Source organism: Triticum dicoccoides, chromosome 1B (assembly GCF_002162155.2).
Source record: "Triticum dicoccoides isolate Atlit2015 ecotype Zavitan chromosome 1B, WEW_v2.0, whole genome shotgun sequence".
NCBI lineage: Eukaryota > Viridiplantae > Streptophyta > Magnoliopsida > Poales > Poaceae > Triticum > Triticum dicoccoides.
This window is the reverse complement of record NC_041381.1, coordinates 22414463-22432431: the sequence shown is the minus strand read 5'-3', so window position 1 is coordinate 22432431 and position 17969 is coordinate 22414463. Positions and strand designations below refer to the sequence as shown.

The following is a 17969-nucleotide window of genomic DNA, read 5'->3' as shown; positions in this document are numbered from 1 at the left end:
TATTTTCCAGGTTACTCGTATTGCATGTAGATTGATTTCGTGCTTGCTCGTAGTCTAGATTTTATTTCATGTGTATGTATTCTTTTTTTAACAAGCAATATTCTGGACACAATATATCCATCTAGGTCTTATATTTGAGTTATGAGCAATTGTCTGATTATATTGTTCTTTTTTCACCCTCTGATTATATTTTCTTTTCACCCTTCATGCGTAGATTTTACTTAATTTGTCAGGACCAGTGTTGTCCTGAAATTCATTCTGAGTTTTTTCATCTTGTTAGGTAATCATGCTGATTGCCTGAGATGTTGAAGTGTCATGCCTTTGTGTGCTATGTTGTCGTGGTAATAAACTGCACACCTCCAAGATTTATCTATTATCTAATTTTCTCCCGTCAGAAAACAACAGAATCTTGCATTTCTTGAAGCTCTAAACAAATGCAGCCTGAGCTTCCATCATTTTCCTGTGTAGATCAAATGTGTTTGCTCAAGCTGTAGACTCTAAGTACCACAGAAGAAAAATACTAATAACTTGATAAGTTAACTCTACTTGCTATGCATGCCTTGTAACCATGAAGTTATGGTTAGTCTTGTGGTGAGTGCAGCCTGTTGTACACTTGGCTCAAGAGTTTTCAGTCAGAAATTTGTAAACACAATCCTTCAATCAATACATTGTTAGGCCTCTTTCATTGTAGTTACTCATCATGACATGATATTGTCTTCTGCCATGCTCTCACTCCTTTTCTCTCTTCCTTACAGTACTTTCATGTGCAGTACACATGACAACTTGAAGAAATACATTCACCAAGATGATGATACCCTCCCAGTTGGAGACTGAACCAAGGGTTGTGATAGTGGCTTCATGCTTTGAACCGACAAGAGGGTCAGCATCATGATGAACTGGTCATGGTTTAGCAACCACACAAACATCCAGGAAGGTGTCATATGTGCCTTCCACTTCAAGTGCAAGGCAAGGTGCCACCTCTCTCACTGTGCATCGTCTCTAGACGCACCACCGTCAACTACAGCTATCGCCTATACATATGATCCATAAATCGACTCTGCCTCTCTTTTGGAGGTCGCCCGTCTTTTGGAGGATGTTAGACTTGGATTTCAACCGATTGTCATGCTCTGTGATCATTCCTCCACCTTCTAAGGCTGTCATGTCTCCGATAACATAGACCTATTAGTGAATACTATGTTTCTGCAGTTCTATTTCGTGTATTATATTTTTTTGAAGGTGGTACTCATTTCCACTGCATACACACGTAGACAAATGCAGCAACAAGATTAGTGCGCATAGTGACACAAAGGAGGCCCGCCCGGGGCGTGCCCCAGCCACTAGTGATGTGTTATTTATGCATGCTTTTGGCTAGAAACATGTGAACAATATATGGTCTGTTAACCTTATGCTGTCAGGCAGTATGTACTATATGGTACTGCTTTTATCTACCTACAGCGTTTTATTTTCTTTCGAACTGCACTGATGAAAAACACTGGATCATAGTTGTACTACAGATGCTTAGGCTGCTCTGGCGATGGAAGGGATGATGATTGTTGCAGCTAACATCCACATGTGAATGGACTCTGAGAGGTACGCTGCTCTGACCAACATCTATCGGCCCTTCTTTCTATCAACTAGTGATGACAAATCAGTATCATTCGATTCTCATAAATTATACTCCTTCCATATGGTATATATTCGATATTGTACATGTCCATATATATATTCATGTAAACTTGATCAAAGTTTACAAAGTTAAGAGTTTGAAAAATATCTCATATGCACTATAATATGGAAAGGAGAGAGAAATAACTACATGATTAACGATCTCACAGAGACTTCAAGAAAACAACAATTATACAAAGAGGTATTCAACGTGCTGTCGGGCCTGGATCGGTGGCCACCGTTGGTATCCTCAGCTCCGTCTCGAATGCAGTGTTACTGCTCACGTCGGTGGACTGCGCACTACCGTAAGCATTGTGATTATCGTCGCCGCTGCTTCCACCGGTATGGAAGCTAGGAGCGCGGCCCTCCTCGAGCTCCACACACTCCTGTAGCTGCGTCACCACGTCAGCCATGGTGGGCCGCTGTGCCGACCCTTGTGCTGTGCATTTGAGTGCAATCTCCGCCACCTTCCACACGCCGTTGATATCATAACAACCCTGCATTCGCGCGTCCACCACGCCCTCCATGTTGCCGCGTGCCAGCCGCTGCCTTGCCCATTGGACGATGCTTGTGGGCTCTGGGTCCGAAAGAATGGCTGGTTTCCCGGTGACCAGCTCCAGCAGCACCACTCCAAAGCTGTACACGTCGCTCTTGGTCGTTGGCTGCATCGTGGCCTGGTACTCCGGATCAACATACCCAGGGGTAAAAGCGAGCGTGTTCGTGAAAAGATGGGTGTTGTTGTGGTAGTCAAAGGCTTTCGTCAAGCCAAAATCGGCGATCTTGGCCTCTAGCCTGGCATTCAGCAGAATGTTGGTGGCCTTGACATCCCTGTGGATGAGAGGCGGGTTGCAACCCGTATGCAGATACTCCAACCCTACACATGGCAAGAACATCAACCTGTAAGTCAAATGCACGCCCAATAGCAATAGTGTGCCTCTGGTGAATACAAAATTAGGCCATAACTGTTGAAGAGCAGCAATAAGCTGCTCTGGATTTGAGCGTGCACCTTGTGCAGATTCAAGTGCGTTTTTGAGTCTCTGCCTCCACGGTAAACATCCTCCATTGCGTTCACTTGCTACAAATACAATAACAGCGTGTTTGTCCGAATTAATAGAAACTACCTCAGGTGAACCACTAGGGCGACTTGCGCATTCACTATATGAGTTGAAAGCCAAATCCTTTTTGTTAGCCGTAGTTGGCATCCATACCTGCAATGTGCTCTCGCAGGGTCCCTTGTGCCATGTACTCATACACAAGTGCCATATACTCCCCATCCTTGCAGTAACCAATCATCGAGACAAGATTCTTGTGATGAATCCGGGTCAAAATCTGAGCCTGCACAACACAAGCACATAAAATTTCACATCGAAGTCACGCATTTCTGCCAAGGGTTGAAGGCACATGCTCTTAAAGGATTTGGTCCACCGCACCTCTGCGAGGAACTCCTTGACACCTTGATTGGAGGAGTGAGACCGCAACTTCACCGCCACTTGAGTACCATCCTCTAGGAAGCCATCATAGACATAGCCGAACCCTCCTTGGCCAAGCACCCGATCAAAGCCATTGGTTATCCTCTCGAGTTCCTCGTACGTGAACCGGCGATTCTCAACTAGTTGCAGAGAATCATCATCGCCGCCATAGCTCGTCGACATCGCCTCTTCATTTTGTGGCTTTACCGTTGTCCTGGTTTTCATTGATCCTTCATGTATACACAAGAAATTGATGAATTAATAGACCAAATATTGGCATTGTTGTGTGCTAGCTCGATCATGCCGAAAAGGCCTCACTCTAACCTTGCTGCTGGTTTCGTCGTCTTAGAAAGAACAAGACTAGTAGGGACACTGATACTATCACCACGATGACAAGTATAGGGACGGCAACATAGATGGCCAGTTTGCTCTTCGTTTTAGCAGCAAGCTGACATGAATTGCCGTCGGTGCAAAGATTTGGATTGTTGCCATGTCTAATAAATCGAGGACCAAGTTAATTAATGAAGTCCCCGCCAAAAAAAATTAACGAAGAAGCTTAGTGGAATTTATCAAGTATGTATATGCTATGAACACCTTAGATCCAGGGAGCCATCTTGAATTCTTTTGAGAAGTCCAGGGGGAATTGAACCATTGAGTTGGTTGCCAGACAAATCTCTAGAGGAAAAAAATTTAGACACACTATATATGTACATAATAACTCGAAGCAATTCTGTCAAAGTTTGACAAGACTTTTCTATATGTTGGTTGTTGGAACTATTAATCTTGTTAATTATTGGATATGTGTCAACATGGAGGGCGTGTGTGCTAATTAGCTAGGGCTAATTGTTGCCCAACTTACATGACTGTCAATGATGATAACTGTGAAAGGGCATCTGGAATTGAACCTGTCAAGTTATTGTTTGACAAATCCCTGCAAGATGTGGAAACAATATATTTAATTTCTTGAAGCTTGGGTTGCTGAGAAGTACAGACAGGGATTAGGCCAAATAAATCCAGAACTCTGACGTACAAGTATTGGAGAGCCTTTAGATGCGCGAAAGATGATGATATATCACTCTTTAGACCACTGGAGGACAGGTTTCTACAAAAAGCACATAATAAAAGGATCAGCTTCATTTTCCATAGCTGTATATATACAGAAGGTAATTTTTTGATCTACTCTGACAACACTCATGTTTGCCCAATTTTTTTTCAAAATAGATAACTTTGTTGTTGGTCTCAGGTAAAGTGTTATGACCTTAATCATCCCATCACAAAATAATAAAAAAAAACCATACTGTTTTTTTTTCAATTGAAAGCTTCAAAATCAGAAGTAGAATAAAAGATAGAAAATTCAAGAGTGAACTTTACATGACATGTGTGTATGTGTGGAAAACTTACAAAAGATGTGAGCATTGATGACAAAATTATATTAAACAAAATTACAAAAGCATAAATATTATGAAGAACAAGCTAATTATAGGAAACCCAAAAATACTTTAAAAACAATGATAAAAAATACAAAAGTGTATGTTTATAATTTATTTCTGACTTCTCTTGAATTCCTCAAACTGGGGAATACTGATCTTGATTTTCCCCTTTCTCATGTAAAACATTACATGATTTCCAATATTTGAATATATATATATGAATTACTTACATGCTTGTGATCCTTGGAGGGTTGGCAGCGGCATAGCTGCAGTTCAACCCATCCCAGGCCATAGTCCTGGGAAAGCATGGGTCACCCATCCAGTTCTTTCGTACCCTGTACTTGGCCTTAATCACCATGGCGGCAGATGCTGAGCTCATGCATCCATGCATTCATTCATATCAGAGTCCTAGTAGTAGTTGCACATAGTGGATTGATGGATAGATCATAGATCGGATGAATTACCGTCCTGGGAGTCGGTGCCAAGGTTGGTGGTGGGTATGACATAGTACACCTCGACGGCGTTCAGAATGGGCGGCAGCGTCGAGTTTGCGGTGGCGTTGATGGAGAAATTGTAGCCGCTATGCCGGCTGGGCTTGGTATCATAAATCGCGTTGCTGATGAGGTGCTCCGGCGTGAAGCCCGTCGGGTACGCGAGCTCATCATTCAGGTTGATGTAGAACTGGCGCAGCTCGCCGTTGCTGGCGTTGAGAAGCTGCAGCTCAGCGAAGTGCAGGATGGCAACGTACCCCGGCCGGGACGGGTCGTCGTCTCGGGGCTCCGCGTCTAGGGACTCCCAGCCGAACCAGATGTTCTCGGAGGCGTTCCGCGTCACAATCGCCGTCTGCATCACCTTCCATGGCACCTCGAAGAGGTCGTCGCCAATGCCGTACACTCTCTCGGTCGTCGAGATCTCTGCCCAAATCGTGGCGTCGAACCACGGGTACCACAGCCGGTCGTGTGGATCATCGGGGTACCTTATGGTGCCCGTTTTGTTTACCGGGGCGGCGTTCAACCTGGCCAGCATGACCAGCCCCTGCTCGGCCGTCGCCTGTGGGTAGAACGTCCTCTTCAGGGGCCTCAGGTCCAGACTGGAGATGAAGGGCGTCCCGCTGCCGGTATTCACCAGGCACACCTGCAGCAGGTCGTTTGGCATGATGATGATGGCCTCCACCGTCGCCGTGTTGCCCTGGTCCGCCCCCCACGTCGACATGTTCACCGTCTTCCAGAAATTGACGCCGATGTGGAGGTCGAACGACGCGGGCGGCCTGTTGAGGCCGTCGTAGTTTCCATAGAGGAAGCTGGCGCGGATCAGGTACTTGAGGCCGGACACCAGGGACCGGAGCGTGTAGCAGTTGCGCACGCCATCAGGGAAGCTCCGTAGGTTGTGGCCGCGCCTGGAGAACCCGAGGTACTCTGCCGAGATGTTGTAGTTCGTGCCAGCATCGGTGAAGCCGGCGTCCGAGACGTATGCCAGTGTCGTCGTGTCGTCCACGTAGCTCGCCTCCTCGGCTAGCCCGCAGTCTATGCTGATGAAACCTGCCCGCCGCGCACATATTTATGTGCTAGCTGAGAGCCTGAGACCGAGAGAAAGAGATAGAGAGAGAGAGAGAGAGAGATACGATGTAAGATACCTCTGCTGTCAGGCTGGGCGAGAGATTGGAGTACGCCGGCGGCAAGGAAGAGAAGCAGCAGCCACCGCCGGGGTGCCATTGTTCTCCGTGTGCTGATTGCTTCACGTGCATACAAAGTTACAAACAGCTAATGGCGCAACATCATCATCCTAAATTCATGATATACGTGCCCTAACATTAATATATAAATGTCAATTTGACTCTACGAGCCAGTTACATCCAATGATCACATCATCAATTTGACATTAATGTTTATCCAAGTCATCACACACCTAATATACAACTTGCTTGGTGACATACTTCCAACGTAAGACTTACGAAATTTTACACAGTTGCCAATTGTCAAACAACCCATAATTTTGTAGAAGTTAGGGAGAGATTGACGTGGCGCTATTTTGTATGGTAAATATCATATAAAAAACCAACATAAGATGTACATTAATTGTTATGGTGTATCCTGACACAAATTTACACACATGAGTTTAAGTATTTTGAAAGAGAATTGTCGTTAAAGGTACGTTTGAAAACTGAATTTGGCTCTCTTGTCCGCACCAATATTTTAACCAAATATGATGATGTGTGGCATATGAAATAAAATAACATGGGAGAAGAGTGGTACAAAAATGTGTACCTTCTACTGGAAAGTCTTCCTGTTTTATGTTTTAACCAGTCAACATACCCTAAAGATAAACAATACCAACTTGTTCATGTTGCTAACAAGATAATGCGGGGAAGGTCACATGTACTGTCTAGATTAGCTGCTTGTTTGTCTCTTGCCGTGTTTGATAAGCTGGCTTATTAATTACTTGAGGCCGGTCATTGTAGCTTGCAATTCAACACGCATTATACTTGTAAATCAGTAACTAATTGACAGTTAATATAAATTAGCAGCTAGATATGTGGCATCATCTGTGTCTTGTTACGTAATATAAGCTTATCCTGTGTCTTGTTACGTAATATAAGCTTATCTCTACATGATTTACATATATGTCGACAAGTTGTTACAAAGAAAATTATATGCCGACAACAAATGGTTTGTAGATGTTCGTGGTGCGTTAGGCATGTGATAACTGTTCTTGACTCTTTTGGACTCCAATTGGCAAAATGAAGTGAAGAATGGTTAAGACTTCGATTTGTCACAAGCAAAGGAACCGGTAGTAACTAGGATTGCCATCTCTTGCAGGGACGTTAAGATCGACTTCAAGAGGACCAAGTACTGGTCAAATGCGATTCTCAAAAAAAAAAGAGTACTGGTCACTAGACCTTTTATGCACTAGTTAGCAGGTGCTGCTATGGAAAATAAATATTATATTTAGAGATTTTATTGGGCTGAGCACATATGCGCGTGACCGCGAGACGAAGAGGGGAAAGTGATGTGCAACACATGCGCCGTTTTAATGCTAAATATGATGATATGATGTATGGCATATGACAGAAAATGACATGGGAGAAGAGTGGTACAAAAATGTGTACCTTCTACTAGAAAGTCTTCCTGTTTTAACCAGTCAAGGTTACCCTAACCATTGTCCATAAAGTTAAACAATTCCAACTTGTTCATGTTGCCAAGAAAATAATGCGGGGGAAGATCACATCTACTATCTAGCTTAGCTGCTTGTTGTTTGTCTCTTGCCGTGTTTGGTAAGCTAGCTTATTACTTGAGGCCGGTCATTGTAGCTTGCAATTCAACACGCATTATACTTGTAAATCAGTAACTCATTGACAGTTGATATTAATTACTTCCTCCGTCTCATAATATAAGAGCGTTTTTTGACACTACACTAGTGTCAGAAAACGCCTTACATTATAGGATGGAGGGAGTAGCAGAGCCAGATAGAACGGTATGACCCATGTGACTTCACGGAATATGAACTTATCCATATATACATGATTTACATATATGTCGACAAGTTGTTCAAAAAAATTATATATGTCGACAGCAAATGGTAGTGATGGTCATGGTGTGTTTGGCGTGGGATAACTGTCCTTGACTTCTTTGCACTACAATTGGCAAAATTAAGTGAAGAGTGGTTAAGACTTGGATTTATCTCGAGCAAAGGAACCAGTAATAATTAGGATTGCCATCTTTTGCAGGGAAATAAAGATCGACTTCACGAGGACCAAGTACTGGTCGTCAACTGCACTTTTATGCTCACTAGTTAGGAATCGTGTGTTGCCATGGAAAAATAAATATTTATTTAGAGATTTTGTTGGGCTGATCACCGCATGCGTGCACGCCTGAGATGAAGGGGGGAAGGTGATGTTTAACACCTGCGACGGTTTGATAGTAAAGATCACTGCTTGTCCTGCAGTCCTATTCAGCCTGGACGGCACGAGCGGGCTTTCCGGCCCGCTCGTGGCCCGTTTAGGACCGGCCCGTACGGTCCAGGCCCGATAGAAAAGTGTGCCGGTCCGAGCCCAGAAAAGCAGACCGAAAAAAGTTCGGTCCGGTCCGGTTTTTAACCGGGCCGACCGAGCGGACCGATGGCGCAAGGCCCAGCCCATCTAATGTAACAGATCGATAGAGGCCCTGCCGAGCACCCCTTCCCCTCGTTCCATCCCCTCCCTCCTCGCTCGATTCCTCCCCCTCCTCACAAACAGAGGCGCCTCCTCCTTTGCTCTATCCCTAACCCTAACCCAAGGCGACGGCGCCGTTGCCCGCGGCTCTCCCTTCACCGACGGCGTCATCTCTTCCGAGTCCGAGCTGGAGGAGCACATCTACGTCGGGGAGGCAGCAAGGCCAGCACGCCGTCGGTCCGTCCTTCCCTGGTTCCTCACCGAGCGCCACGAAGAGGAAAAGGTAATGTGTCCCTAACCTGTAACCCTCGGCCCTCGCCAAACTGAGATGATTCAGAGAAACTTAGATAGGAGATCTGGAGATGTAGTGTTTGGTCAGGAGATAATGGTGATTGGTGAAGGAGAAGGGGAATGAGAGGGGAATTGTGTGATGCTGGTGTTCATTCTCGAACCTGATTTTTCAGCTAAATTCTTAGACACCAGCAGCCGCAGGTTCGAGAATGCCGCTAGTGATCCCCTGGTGCTGCTGTTTTTTTAGATAATGGTCAGGATTCAGGAGATAATTATGTTCATTTTCACTAGTAGTAGATGATTTTCTATGCTACAAAAGCCTGTTCCTGTTCATTTTGTATGATGCAACCTGATTTTGTGCGTATTTTGTTCATACTCGTTCCCTGTGATGTGTACCATGGTCTGAGATATTTGCTGTTTTTGTAACCTGATAATCTGAGTTATGTGCTGTGTTTTGTAGATAATGGTGAAGGAGAAGGGGAATGAGAAGGGAAAGGGTGCTGGTAAGGAGAATGCGAAGGCGAAGGCAAAGGAGAAAAGCGTGAATTACCTAATTAGACAAGATTCGGCGTTGCCTCCGCCGGTTCCGAGGAAGAAGAGGAAGCCTAAGGTGCAGATTAAGAAGGCGAAAGACTTTCCCAATGCCCCAACGGGAGAGTTGATTTGTAGGTTAAAAAAACACCATCCACCTCCGAGGCGTCTCCCCGACCGCACCGGTGCCGGCGTGCGTGCCACGGAAGCCGCTGCCTCTACTATTGTAAGATTGCTTTACTTGATGCTTGATGTAGCCATATTTCCATATAACCATATAGGTGATGCTTGGTGCTTATTTGTGTGCTCATGTGTGTTAGGTGGTAGATGACGAGGAGAAGGAGGATGAGGACGAGGACGAGGACGTGGACATGGATGAGGATGAGGACAAGGACAAGGACAAGGACGATGAGGAATATGAGGAGCAAAATCTGTTTATAGTCCCACCACAACGAGTGCTGATATGTCGGATGATGATACATCAGAAGGGTATAAGGAATCAGCTGATGAACTAGAAGGTGACACTATGTCCGAGGAATCACTTGTGCATGTTGTATCTAGTGAGGAGGAGGCAAGAGAAAGGAAAAAGAACAAGAGGCGAAGAGCCAATGCTCCTGTTAGGATGTCATCGGATGTTTGGGCCCATTTTCACAAGGTCAAAGAGCCATCGACGGAGCATCCGGGAGAGATTGTGTTGAAGGCTGTTTGTAATTATTGTCCCAAAAAGAGGTATGCGTATACGCAAGGTGGCAGCACCTCAACTATTGGAAGGCATATCTTAAAATGTGAAGGTTTAAGGAACAAGATCGCTAGGAATGCCATCCAAACAACTCTTGAACTGCGCAAAATCAATGGTCCAACAAGTGCTCCAACAATGCACCCCTCTATTGAGTACAACCAAGGAATCGTCAAGGAGCTTATTGCTAAGATGATATGTGTGCATGAGTATTCATTTAGAATGGTTGAACATGAGTGGTTCAACTTTCTGATGAAGTGCATGAATCCAAATTATAAACCCATTGGAAGGAAGGCAATACGAGCCGAGTGCATGAGGGTTTACAAGAACGAAAAAGAGGTGCTGAAATCTCTCCTAAAGGGTGTGAGCTCCATATGTCTAACTACAGATTTGTGGACAAGCAACCAAACCTTATCTTACATGTGTGTGGTTGCACACTATATAGATGAGAATTGGAACTTACAAACCCGTGTGCTTGCTTTCATAGAGTTGGATCCTCCTCACTCTGGAAATGTCATTGCGGATGCTCTCTATGCGGTTGTGCTAGAATGGAATATTGAGACCAAAATTATGTCCGTCACACTTGACAATGCTTCAAACAATGATGGTGCGGTCGATGCTTTGAAGGCCAAGTTCTTGTTCCGGAGAGGTATGATTCTATCCTTGCTGAATATGCTTGCTGTTTTTGCTCATATGCTTGCTGTTTTTGGTCATATGCTTGCTGTTTTTGGTCATATGCTTGCTGAATATGCTATTTTGTGCTCATATGCTTGCTGAATATGCTTGCTCATATGCTGTTTTGTGCTCATATGCTATTTTGTGCTCATATGCTTGCTGAATATGCTATTTTGTGCTCATATGCTTGCTGTTTTTGGTCATATGCTTGCTGAATATGCTTGCTCTTTGAGCTCATATGTTTGATGTTTGTGCTCACATGCTTGCTATTTTTGCTCATATGCTTGTTGCTATGCTCATATAGAAGCTCTTTTGTAGGTAAGGACTTCGAAGGCCAATATTTTCATATCCGTTGTTGTGCACACATCCTCAACTTGGTCGTGCAAGATGGGACAGCGATCTTAGATAATTTGATAAACAGCTTGAGAGAGACGGTGAAGTACTTCAAGAGGTCACCTTCTCGTCTCCATGCTTTTGTTGCCACTTGCAAAAGCTTGGGTGTCAAAGTTGGTAATCATTTACACTTGGATTGTAAAACAAGGTGGAGTTCAACCTTTAAGATGATTAGCACTGCCCGTGGATATAAGGAAGCCTTGACCTCTCATGCTGGTTCAAATGCCAACTACGCTTGGGCGCCGACAAACGCAGAGTGGGACATGTATGACCTTATCTCTCCATTACTTGAGAGTTTGGCTGAGGTGACAAAAGCATTTTCAGGAAGCTTATATCCCACTTCGAACATCTTCTACCCATACATTGTTGGTATCAAGCTTGCAATCAAACATGCAATGGCTAGTGACAGTGACCACTACAAGGAAATGGGTGAAGCAATGTTGGAGAAGTTTGACAAATATTGGGAAGAAAAGAACAATGCCATGGTGATCGCAACCATCTTTGATCCTAGGTACACATGCTTGCTGTTTTTACTCCCGTGGTTGCTGTTTTTTTACTCATATGCTTTCTAATTCACTCCAATGCTATCATCTTTGATCCTAGGTACAAGATGGGTTACATAGAGTGGGCCTTTGGAGAACTATATGGAGAAGGAAGTACGAGGTTTAGGACTGAGATCAAAACTGTGGAGAAAGAGTTGGCAGCCTTGTATGACAAATGTGTTGCTCAAAATAAGCAAGCTGGAAATGGAGAAAGCTCATCTTCCTCTACAAACATTCCTAGTATCCCGGTTCAAGCTGGGTACGAGGCCTTCTTATCGTCCCGTTCAACAAGAATATCAAAGAGTGAGTTGAGGAACTACTTAGAGGATGCGGTTGCCCCTCGCGACAAGGCTCTTGATCTTCTTGGTTGGTGGAAAGAGAATGCTCCAAGGTACCCAATGTTGGCCAAGATAGCCAAGAGGTTCATTACTATCCCGGCTACCTCCGTGTCTTCGGAATCTACCTTCAGCACGACCGGAAGGATTTTAGGTATGTCAACTCATACTATTGAACTTTGGATATAAACTTGTCAACTTCTCATCCTCACTCTAGTTTGTCAACTTGTGTCGTATTAGATGACTATAGGAGTTCGTTAAAACCGGTTATGGTGGAGGCATTAGTTTGTGGTGCAAGTTATATCAAGGGTGCTCATGTTGACTTGAATCTGGTGGTATGTTTGCCATCTTTTCCTTACCTTTGCTTTATTTCTTTTTTGGTCTTGTTGTATGTGATGTGAGCATTTGTCTAACTTCCACACTTGTAGCCGAGGGATGAGAATGAAGAGGATGATGTTGAGAACATCAAGTTACCCACTGTGGTGGAGGAGATCAACGATTGGTAACTATTCTTCCTACATGTTTCACTTGTCATACGATACCAAATATTATTTATGTGAATGTTGCTTATCTTACTTGTAGACATTCATCATGTGGATGTTGATCTTGCTATTTTGGAGATGAATGTCAAAGTGATCTTTCTCATGTGAAGGCTACTTTTGCATTTCTGTTATGTTTGTCATGAACTATGAATTGTCACTGCTAGCTTGGAGATGAACCTCTCATTTGTGTTATGTTCAACTTGTCAATTGCCATGGACTTGGAATTGTTAGAGCAAGTTTGTAATCGTGTCGTTCAATGATGATAAGACCTTATGTTTGTGGATGTGATATTGTGCTTAACCTGATTTGTGCCATCTTTCATGTCAAAATCAGTTTGTGGATGTCCAAAAAACAAAGGAAATGTTGTCCAAATTTAGTTATTCTTGCTGTCCAAAATTAGTCATGTGCTTGCTGTCCAATTAGTTGTTTGTGGCTGTGATATTCCTGTTGTTTCAGTCCAAAATTATGTGAAGAAACTTATCTGAAAACTGTAGTGATCAATGTTTGTGCATGTGATTTTTGTGATATTGTTCCTCTCAAAATCATTTGTTTTGATGTCCAAAATACAAATAAAATGCTGTTCAAATTTAGTTATGACATACTAGTCATTATAAGAAACAGAGCACTCACTAAATTTGGACAGCCTAAATTGTGGCCAAAAAGCGCAACAGGGCACTGCTAAATAATGGCCAAAACGCTTAATAAAGCACTCACAGGGACAGCTACAGTCTAAATACGTCCAAACAGCCTAAACAGTGGCCAACAAAGCACTCCCAGGCTGTTAAACCGAGTCCCAGCCATCGGTCCCGTTCGGTCCAGTCGGGCTGACCGAGCTTTGCTCCTCTCGGTCCGGTCCTGGAAATTTGGCTCGCTGGCCACCTCGGTCCGGTCCGGACCGGACCGGCCGCGGCCGGTCCAAAGGCTGGCTCGGTCAAAGTCCGGACCGGACCGGACCGCGTCCACCCTGAAGTCCTATGTCAGATAATCATGTTGCATTAGCGAGCACGTAGGGAATAGTGCATGTTTATTTCTATGTTTCAGCTTGCATTAGTTGAGTATAGGCTAGCACGTACACGTTTTGTCACGTCTAATTAGCATTTGTTTTTGTTAGCTAGTTTGTTAGCCACGAGCCGTAACTTGTGCGAGCCGTGCATGCATTTGCATGGGCCTGAGGTGCATCCGTTTGCATCGGGCCGTTTCTTTCAGTCTAGCATGGCGTGGTAGACACGTTCAGGAGCTCGTGGGATGGCACGAGCTAACCGGATCGTGGCGCTTTGGTAGGATCCTTACCGGCCACGTTTTCCCTTCTGTAACCGAAGAATAAGAAGACAAGAAAGCAAGAAAAGAGGCTTGCAGTTGCGCCTCGCAAAACTACCGGTGTCTTCGTGTTCCTCTCGCTGTTCCTCTCCACCGTGCTCGCGTGTGTACTCCGGCCTGTGATCCAACATCCTACTCGCTCATAGTAAAGATTACTCGCTCATAGATGTGCGTCACAATGAAACAATAGACGTTTTTATTTGGCATTATGATCAGGTCTTCTTTCTAGCAACCAGATCAAGAAACATCATGGCCCCTCCAATGGCCCATGTACATTGTGTGCTGAACAAGAGGATGCCTGCATATCTTCTTCGAGTGCACTCTGCACGTTTCATGTGGGGATCCCTCCATCTTGGTGTTATGCAACACGCTCGTAGGTTTGTCTATTCCTGTTTCACTGCGCTGGCACGTTAGGAACAAACTTACTATCCAATGATTTACCGTGTTCTGTCGTCAGTCACTGTAAGTGTTTGGTGGCCGTGTGGGGCTTTATTTCTATTGCCTAGCAGGCGCCTTCTGTCTAAAGTAAAACAAAGACGGTGATACACTCATTCATCCGTCGTGTGAAAGTAGAAATATGGAACGAAGGGTGCTCCCTTGGGAAACAATGCACTACCCATGAGAAAGATCGATAAAGGAAAACAATGCAGTATTCCTAGACAAGGTGAGAGTATATGATCTCACCGAGACGAGATCAACCATGCAAAACACGGTTCGTTGGTTACGTCAGGTTAAGACTTAGAGGTGTACGCACAGATAATTAAGAGCAACTTGTCTCGGTTGCTTGTAAGATAATACATGTCAGTCGGCATCCTCGGTGTTTTCTGTTCTTTTCTTTTCCGGCGGACTGAGAGTAGAAAGAGAGTGGATAATTGTCGGGAGTTTCTGTTCCGCGCATAGCTCGATAGAAGCAAACGCGCAGCTCGCACGTATTGGGCCGGCCCAATTAGTGACCAGGCTTACTTTTTATAGGGGGACCAGGCTTATTTTCTGCACTAGTTTTACCCTATAAAGCTTCGTTATACATGCATGCATGCATGCCTATTTGGTTGGGAAGTCCGTACCCGATCTCCATGCCACAACTGGTGTCTGTTAAGATGAATGACTTGGTTCTATCCCAGACTTGTGTCATGGTAAATCAAGCGACATGTCGATCCCATGTTTCTTCCTGTGTCTGATTAGTTTTTCTGTTGTTGTTTTTGAGAGCAATGGTCGGACAGTATGTTCTTGCCAGGAGTTAAATCTGTGCGATTTTCTCAGTTCTTTTTCTACTAGTATAAGTTATGATTGCTGAGTTGGAGGCAGCATCACAACAAGTTATTTCAGTGATTTTGTCTGCTTCATTTGCTTTCTAACACAATTTTTTTCAGATCCATTGGAAGCTGCATTGCGGGAGAAGTGACGTTGATGACTGTTGAAGCTAACTTGCCAGATTCTGCTCATGGTCACTAATTGGGCCGGTCCAATATGTGCGAGCTGCGCGTTTGCTTCTATCGAGCTATGCGCGGAACAGGAACTCCCGACAATTATCCACTCTCTTTTTACTCTCGAGTCAATTACACCACAGGTGGCTAAACTTGGCACAAAAAGTCAGTATAGTGTTGAAACTTGTGGCATACGTTGATCTGGTTACAAAACTTGGCTTGATTGTTCATATACGGTCAGAATCACGTTTGGATACAAATAGAGGGCTGACTGGGATCGCCAGTGTGGCGACGGGCCCATTGTCAGTGGCTGCAAGGCGCGGGCAGAGGCGTCTGGCCTGGGTGTTTGCAGAAAACCCCCTGAAAGCTTTATTTTTTGTCACGAAAAAGCCCCTGCACAGGCGGGAGAGGTTTGGCCTGTTAGTTATGCGGCTCCGCATATGGCTGAATTAGTTTACCAAAACCCTCCCTCGTCAACTCCCCCGCCTCGTGCTCTCCTCTTGTGTCTCTCCTCTTGATCGTTTGCAGGCGACGGCGACGTCGATCGGGGCGACGGCATTGATCAGCGGCGTCGATGACGATGGAGCCCCGTCGGCGAGATCCCGGGGAACCAGCCCCTGTGTATGGTGAGCATGCCCTCTATCTCTCTCTCTCTCTATCCGCCACCTCTTCCCTGTTTATGTTAGGGTTTTAGTCAATGTGCTTGAATCGGTGAAAATCTTTAGATTGGTCTTGATTTCGTCAGTGGATGCTTGCTAGATGCACTAACGTAAGAAGTCCCCTTTGCATTCATCCGTATGTGGGCTGTGTATAGGATTTCTCCCGGTTCCAAAAGGGCTCTGTTTTCATGATCTAAAATATTCAGATTCTCTGAATAACTAACCCCCCGTGTATAAGATTATTAGAACATGTTTGCTCCAGTGAAACCATTGGATGTGGTACAGCAGCTTCTATTTCTGATGAAATTGTACGTAACTGAATTTTTGACACTTGCTAACTGAATGTTTGACAATTGATAACTGAATGTTTGGACAACAGTAGATATTTGAAAGTTAGGAATTTTAAGCAGTAAGCAGTGTTAACTACAAATCCAGTAGTTAGTTCCATTATTTGTGACTGGACATGACAGAATCGTAATGGAATTTGACATTAGTGTTAAATGAAGATGTGCATTCTCAACTGAATTTATTTTGGTTGTGAGAACTATAGATCCCTGCTTTTTTTCTTTGCACTAAATTGCAGTTGCATGCTGTTTTTGGCACTATGAAGTGAACATGTTAGCTGTTGTAAGCATAATTAATTGAAGATGTGTATATTTTACTGAATGTTTTTGCATTCTCTACATTGTAGGTGATTTTGATGGGCGGTTCACGGTTGAAATTCATCACAAAGGGTTTTTCTATGGAGCTGGGCCGCTGCGCCGCTGTGGAGCCGCCGCCGCCGCGCCGCTAGGCCGCGGGGCCGCTGCGCCGCTGCTATGGCGACGCCGCCGCCGGCGTGCAGCCGCTCTGATGAACCAAGGGAAGAGCCGCCACTCTGCTATGGAATTGGGGATCGCGGGTTAGCGATTTTGGACAGACAGAATTCAGGTCGTGGGGTTTTTTGTGACAAAAATAAAGCTTCCAGGTGGTTTTCTGCAAACACCCAGGCCATACGCCTCTGCCGTGCCTTGCAGCCATTGACAATGGGCCCGTCGCCACGCTGGCGATCCCAGTCAGCCCTCTATTCGTATCCAAACGCGATTCTGACCGTATATGAACGATCAAGCCAAGTTTTGTAACCAGATCAACGTATGCCACAAGTTTTAGCACTAAACTGACTTTTTGTGTCAAGTTTAGACACCTGTGGTGTAATTGACTCGAGAGTAAAAAGAGAGTGGATAATTGTCGGGAGTTCCTGTTCCGCGCATAGCTCGATAGAAGCAAACGCGCAGCTCGCACATATTGGACCGGCCCAATTAGTGACCAGGCTTATTTTTTATAGGGGAACCAGGCTTATTTTCTGCACTAATTTTACCCTATAAAGCTTCGTTATACATGCATGCATGCCTGTGGTCATGTATTTGGTTGGGTAGTCCGTACCCGATCTCTATGCCACAATTGGTGTCTGTTAAGATGAATGACTCGGTTCTATCCCAGACTTGTGTCATGGTAAATCAAGCGACATGTTGATCCCATGTTTGTTCCTGTGTCTGATTAGTTTTTCTGTTGTTGTTTTTGAGAGCATAGTCGGACAGTATGTTCTTGCCAGGAGTAAAATCTGTGTGATTTTCTCAGTTTTTTTTCTACTAGTATAAGTTATGATTGCTGAGTTGGAGGCAGCATCACAGCAAGTTATTTCAGTGATTTTGTCTGCTTCATTTGCTTTCTAACACACAATTTTTTTCAGATCCATTGGAGGCTGTGTCGCGGGAAAAGTGACGGTGATGACTGTTGAAGCTAACATGCCAGGTTCTGCACATGGTACTCGGTA

At 44.6% G+C, this 17969-nt stretch overlaps 2 protein-coding genes across 3 annotated transcripts; one reads left to right on the top strand and one right to left on the bottom strand.

Annotated features, from left to right (window-relative positions):
- Positions 1 to 1769: 1769 nt before the first annotated feature.
- Positions 1770 to 6276, bottom strand: LOC119350029 (probable LRR receptor-like serine/threonine-protein kinase At1g51880). Its single transcript, XM_037618066.1, has 11 exons — positions 6198 to 6276; positions 5029 to 6102; positions 4795 to 4933; positions 4165 to 4236; positions 3994 to 4065; positions 3729 to 3809; positions 3459 to 3628; positions 3096 to 3364; positions 2874 to 3000; positions 2672 to 2740; positions 1770 to 2539 (listed from the first exon to the last, which is right to left on the bottom strand). Exons 1-11 carry the CDS (start codon positions 6274 to 6276, stop codon positions 1872 to 1874), a joined length of 2820 nt encoding a protein of 939 aa, XP_037473963.1. The 3' UTR covers positions 1770 to 1871.
- Positions 6277 to 8767: 2491 nt separating this feature from the next.
- Positions 8768 to 13061, top strand: LOC119316840 (zinc finger BED domain-containing protein RICESLEEPER 2-like). 2 transcript variants are annotated; one of them, XM_037591234.1, is made up of 8 exons: positions 8768 to 8994; positions 9463 to 9759; positions 9854 to 10918; positions 11263 to 11848; positions 11941 to 12368; positions 12455 to 12549; positions 12643 to 12716; positions 12797 to 13061. In XM_037591234.1, coding segments are annotated over exons 3-8 (2106 nt in total). In that variant the 5' UTR covers positions 8768 to 8994; positions 9463 to 9759; positions 9854 to 9996; the 3' UTR covers positions 12798 to 13061. The 2 variants fall into 2 exon arrangements, with proteins under 2 accessions (XP_037447131.1, XP_037447127.1); XM_037591230.1 differs by having other exon boundaries at positions 11929 to 12368.
- The last annotated feature ends 4908 nt before the right edge of the window (positions 13062 to 17969 follow it).

Coding starts and splice junctions, on each gene's coding strand:
- LOC119350029 (XM_037618066.1), bottom strand. CDS start 6,276: ATGGCACCCCGGCGGTGGCTGCTGCTTCTCTTCCTTGCCGCCGGCGTA. Junction 4,237..4,794: donor CCTCCAAGGATCACAAGCAT/GTAAGTAATTCA, acceptor TGCTTTTTGTAG/AAACCTGTCCTCCAGTGGTC. Junction 3,629..3,728: donor GATGGCTCCCTGGATCTAAG/GTGTTCATAGCA, acceptor TCGATTTATTAG/ACATGGCAACAATCCAAATC.
- LOC119316840 (XM_037591230.1), top strand. CDS start 9,997: ATGTCGGATGATGATACATCAGAAGGGTATAAGGAATCAGCTGATGAA. Junction 10,919..11,262: donor CAAGTTCTTGTTCCGGAGAG/GTATGATTCTAT, acceptor GCTCTTTTGTAG/GTAAGGACTTCGAAGGCCAA. Junction 11,849..11,928: donor GCAACCATCTTTGATCCTAG/GTACACATGCTT, acceptor CAATGCTATCAT/CTTTGATCCTAGGTACAAGA.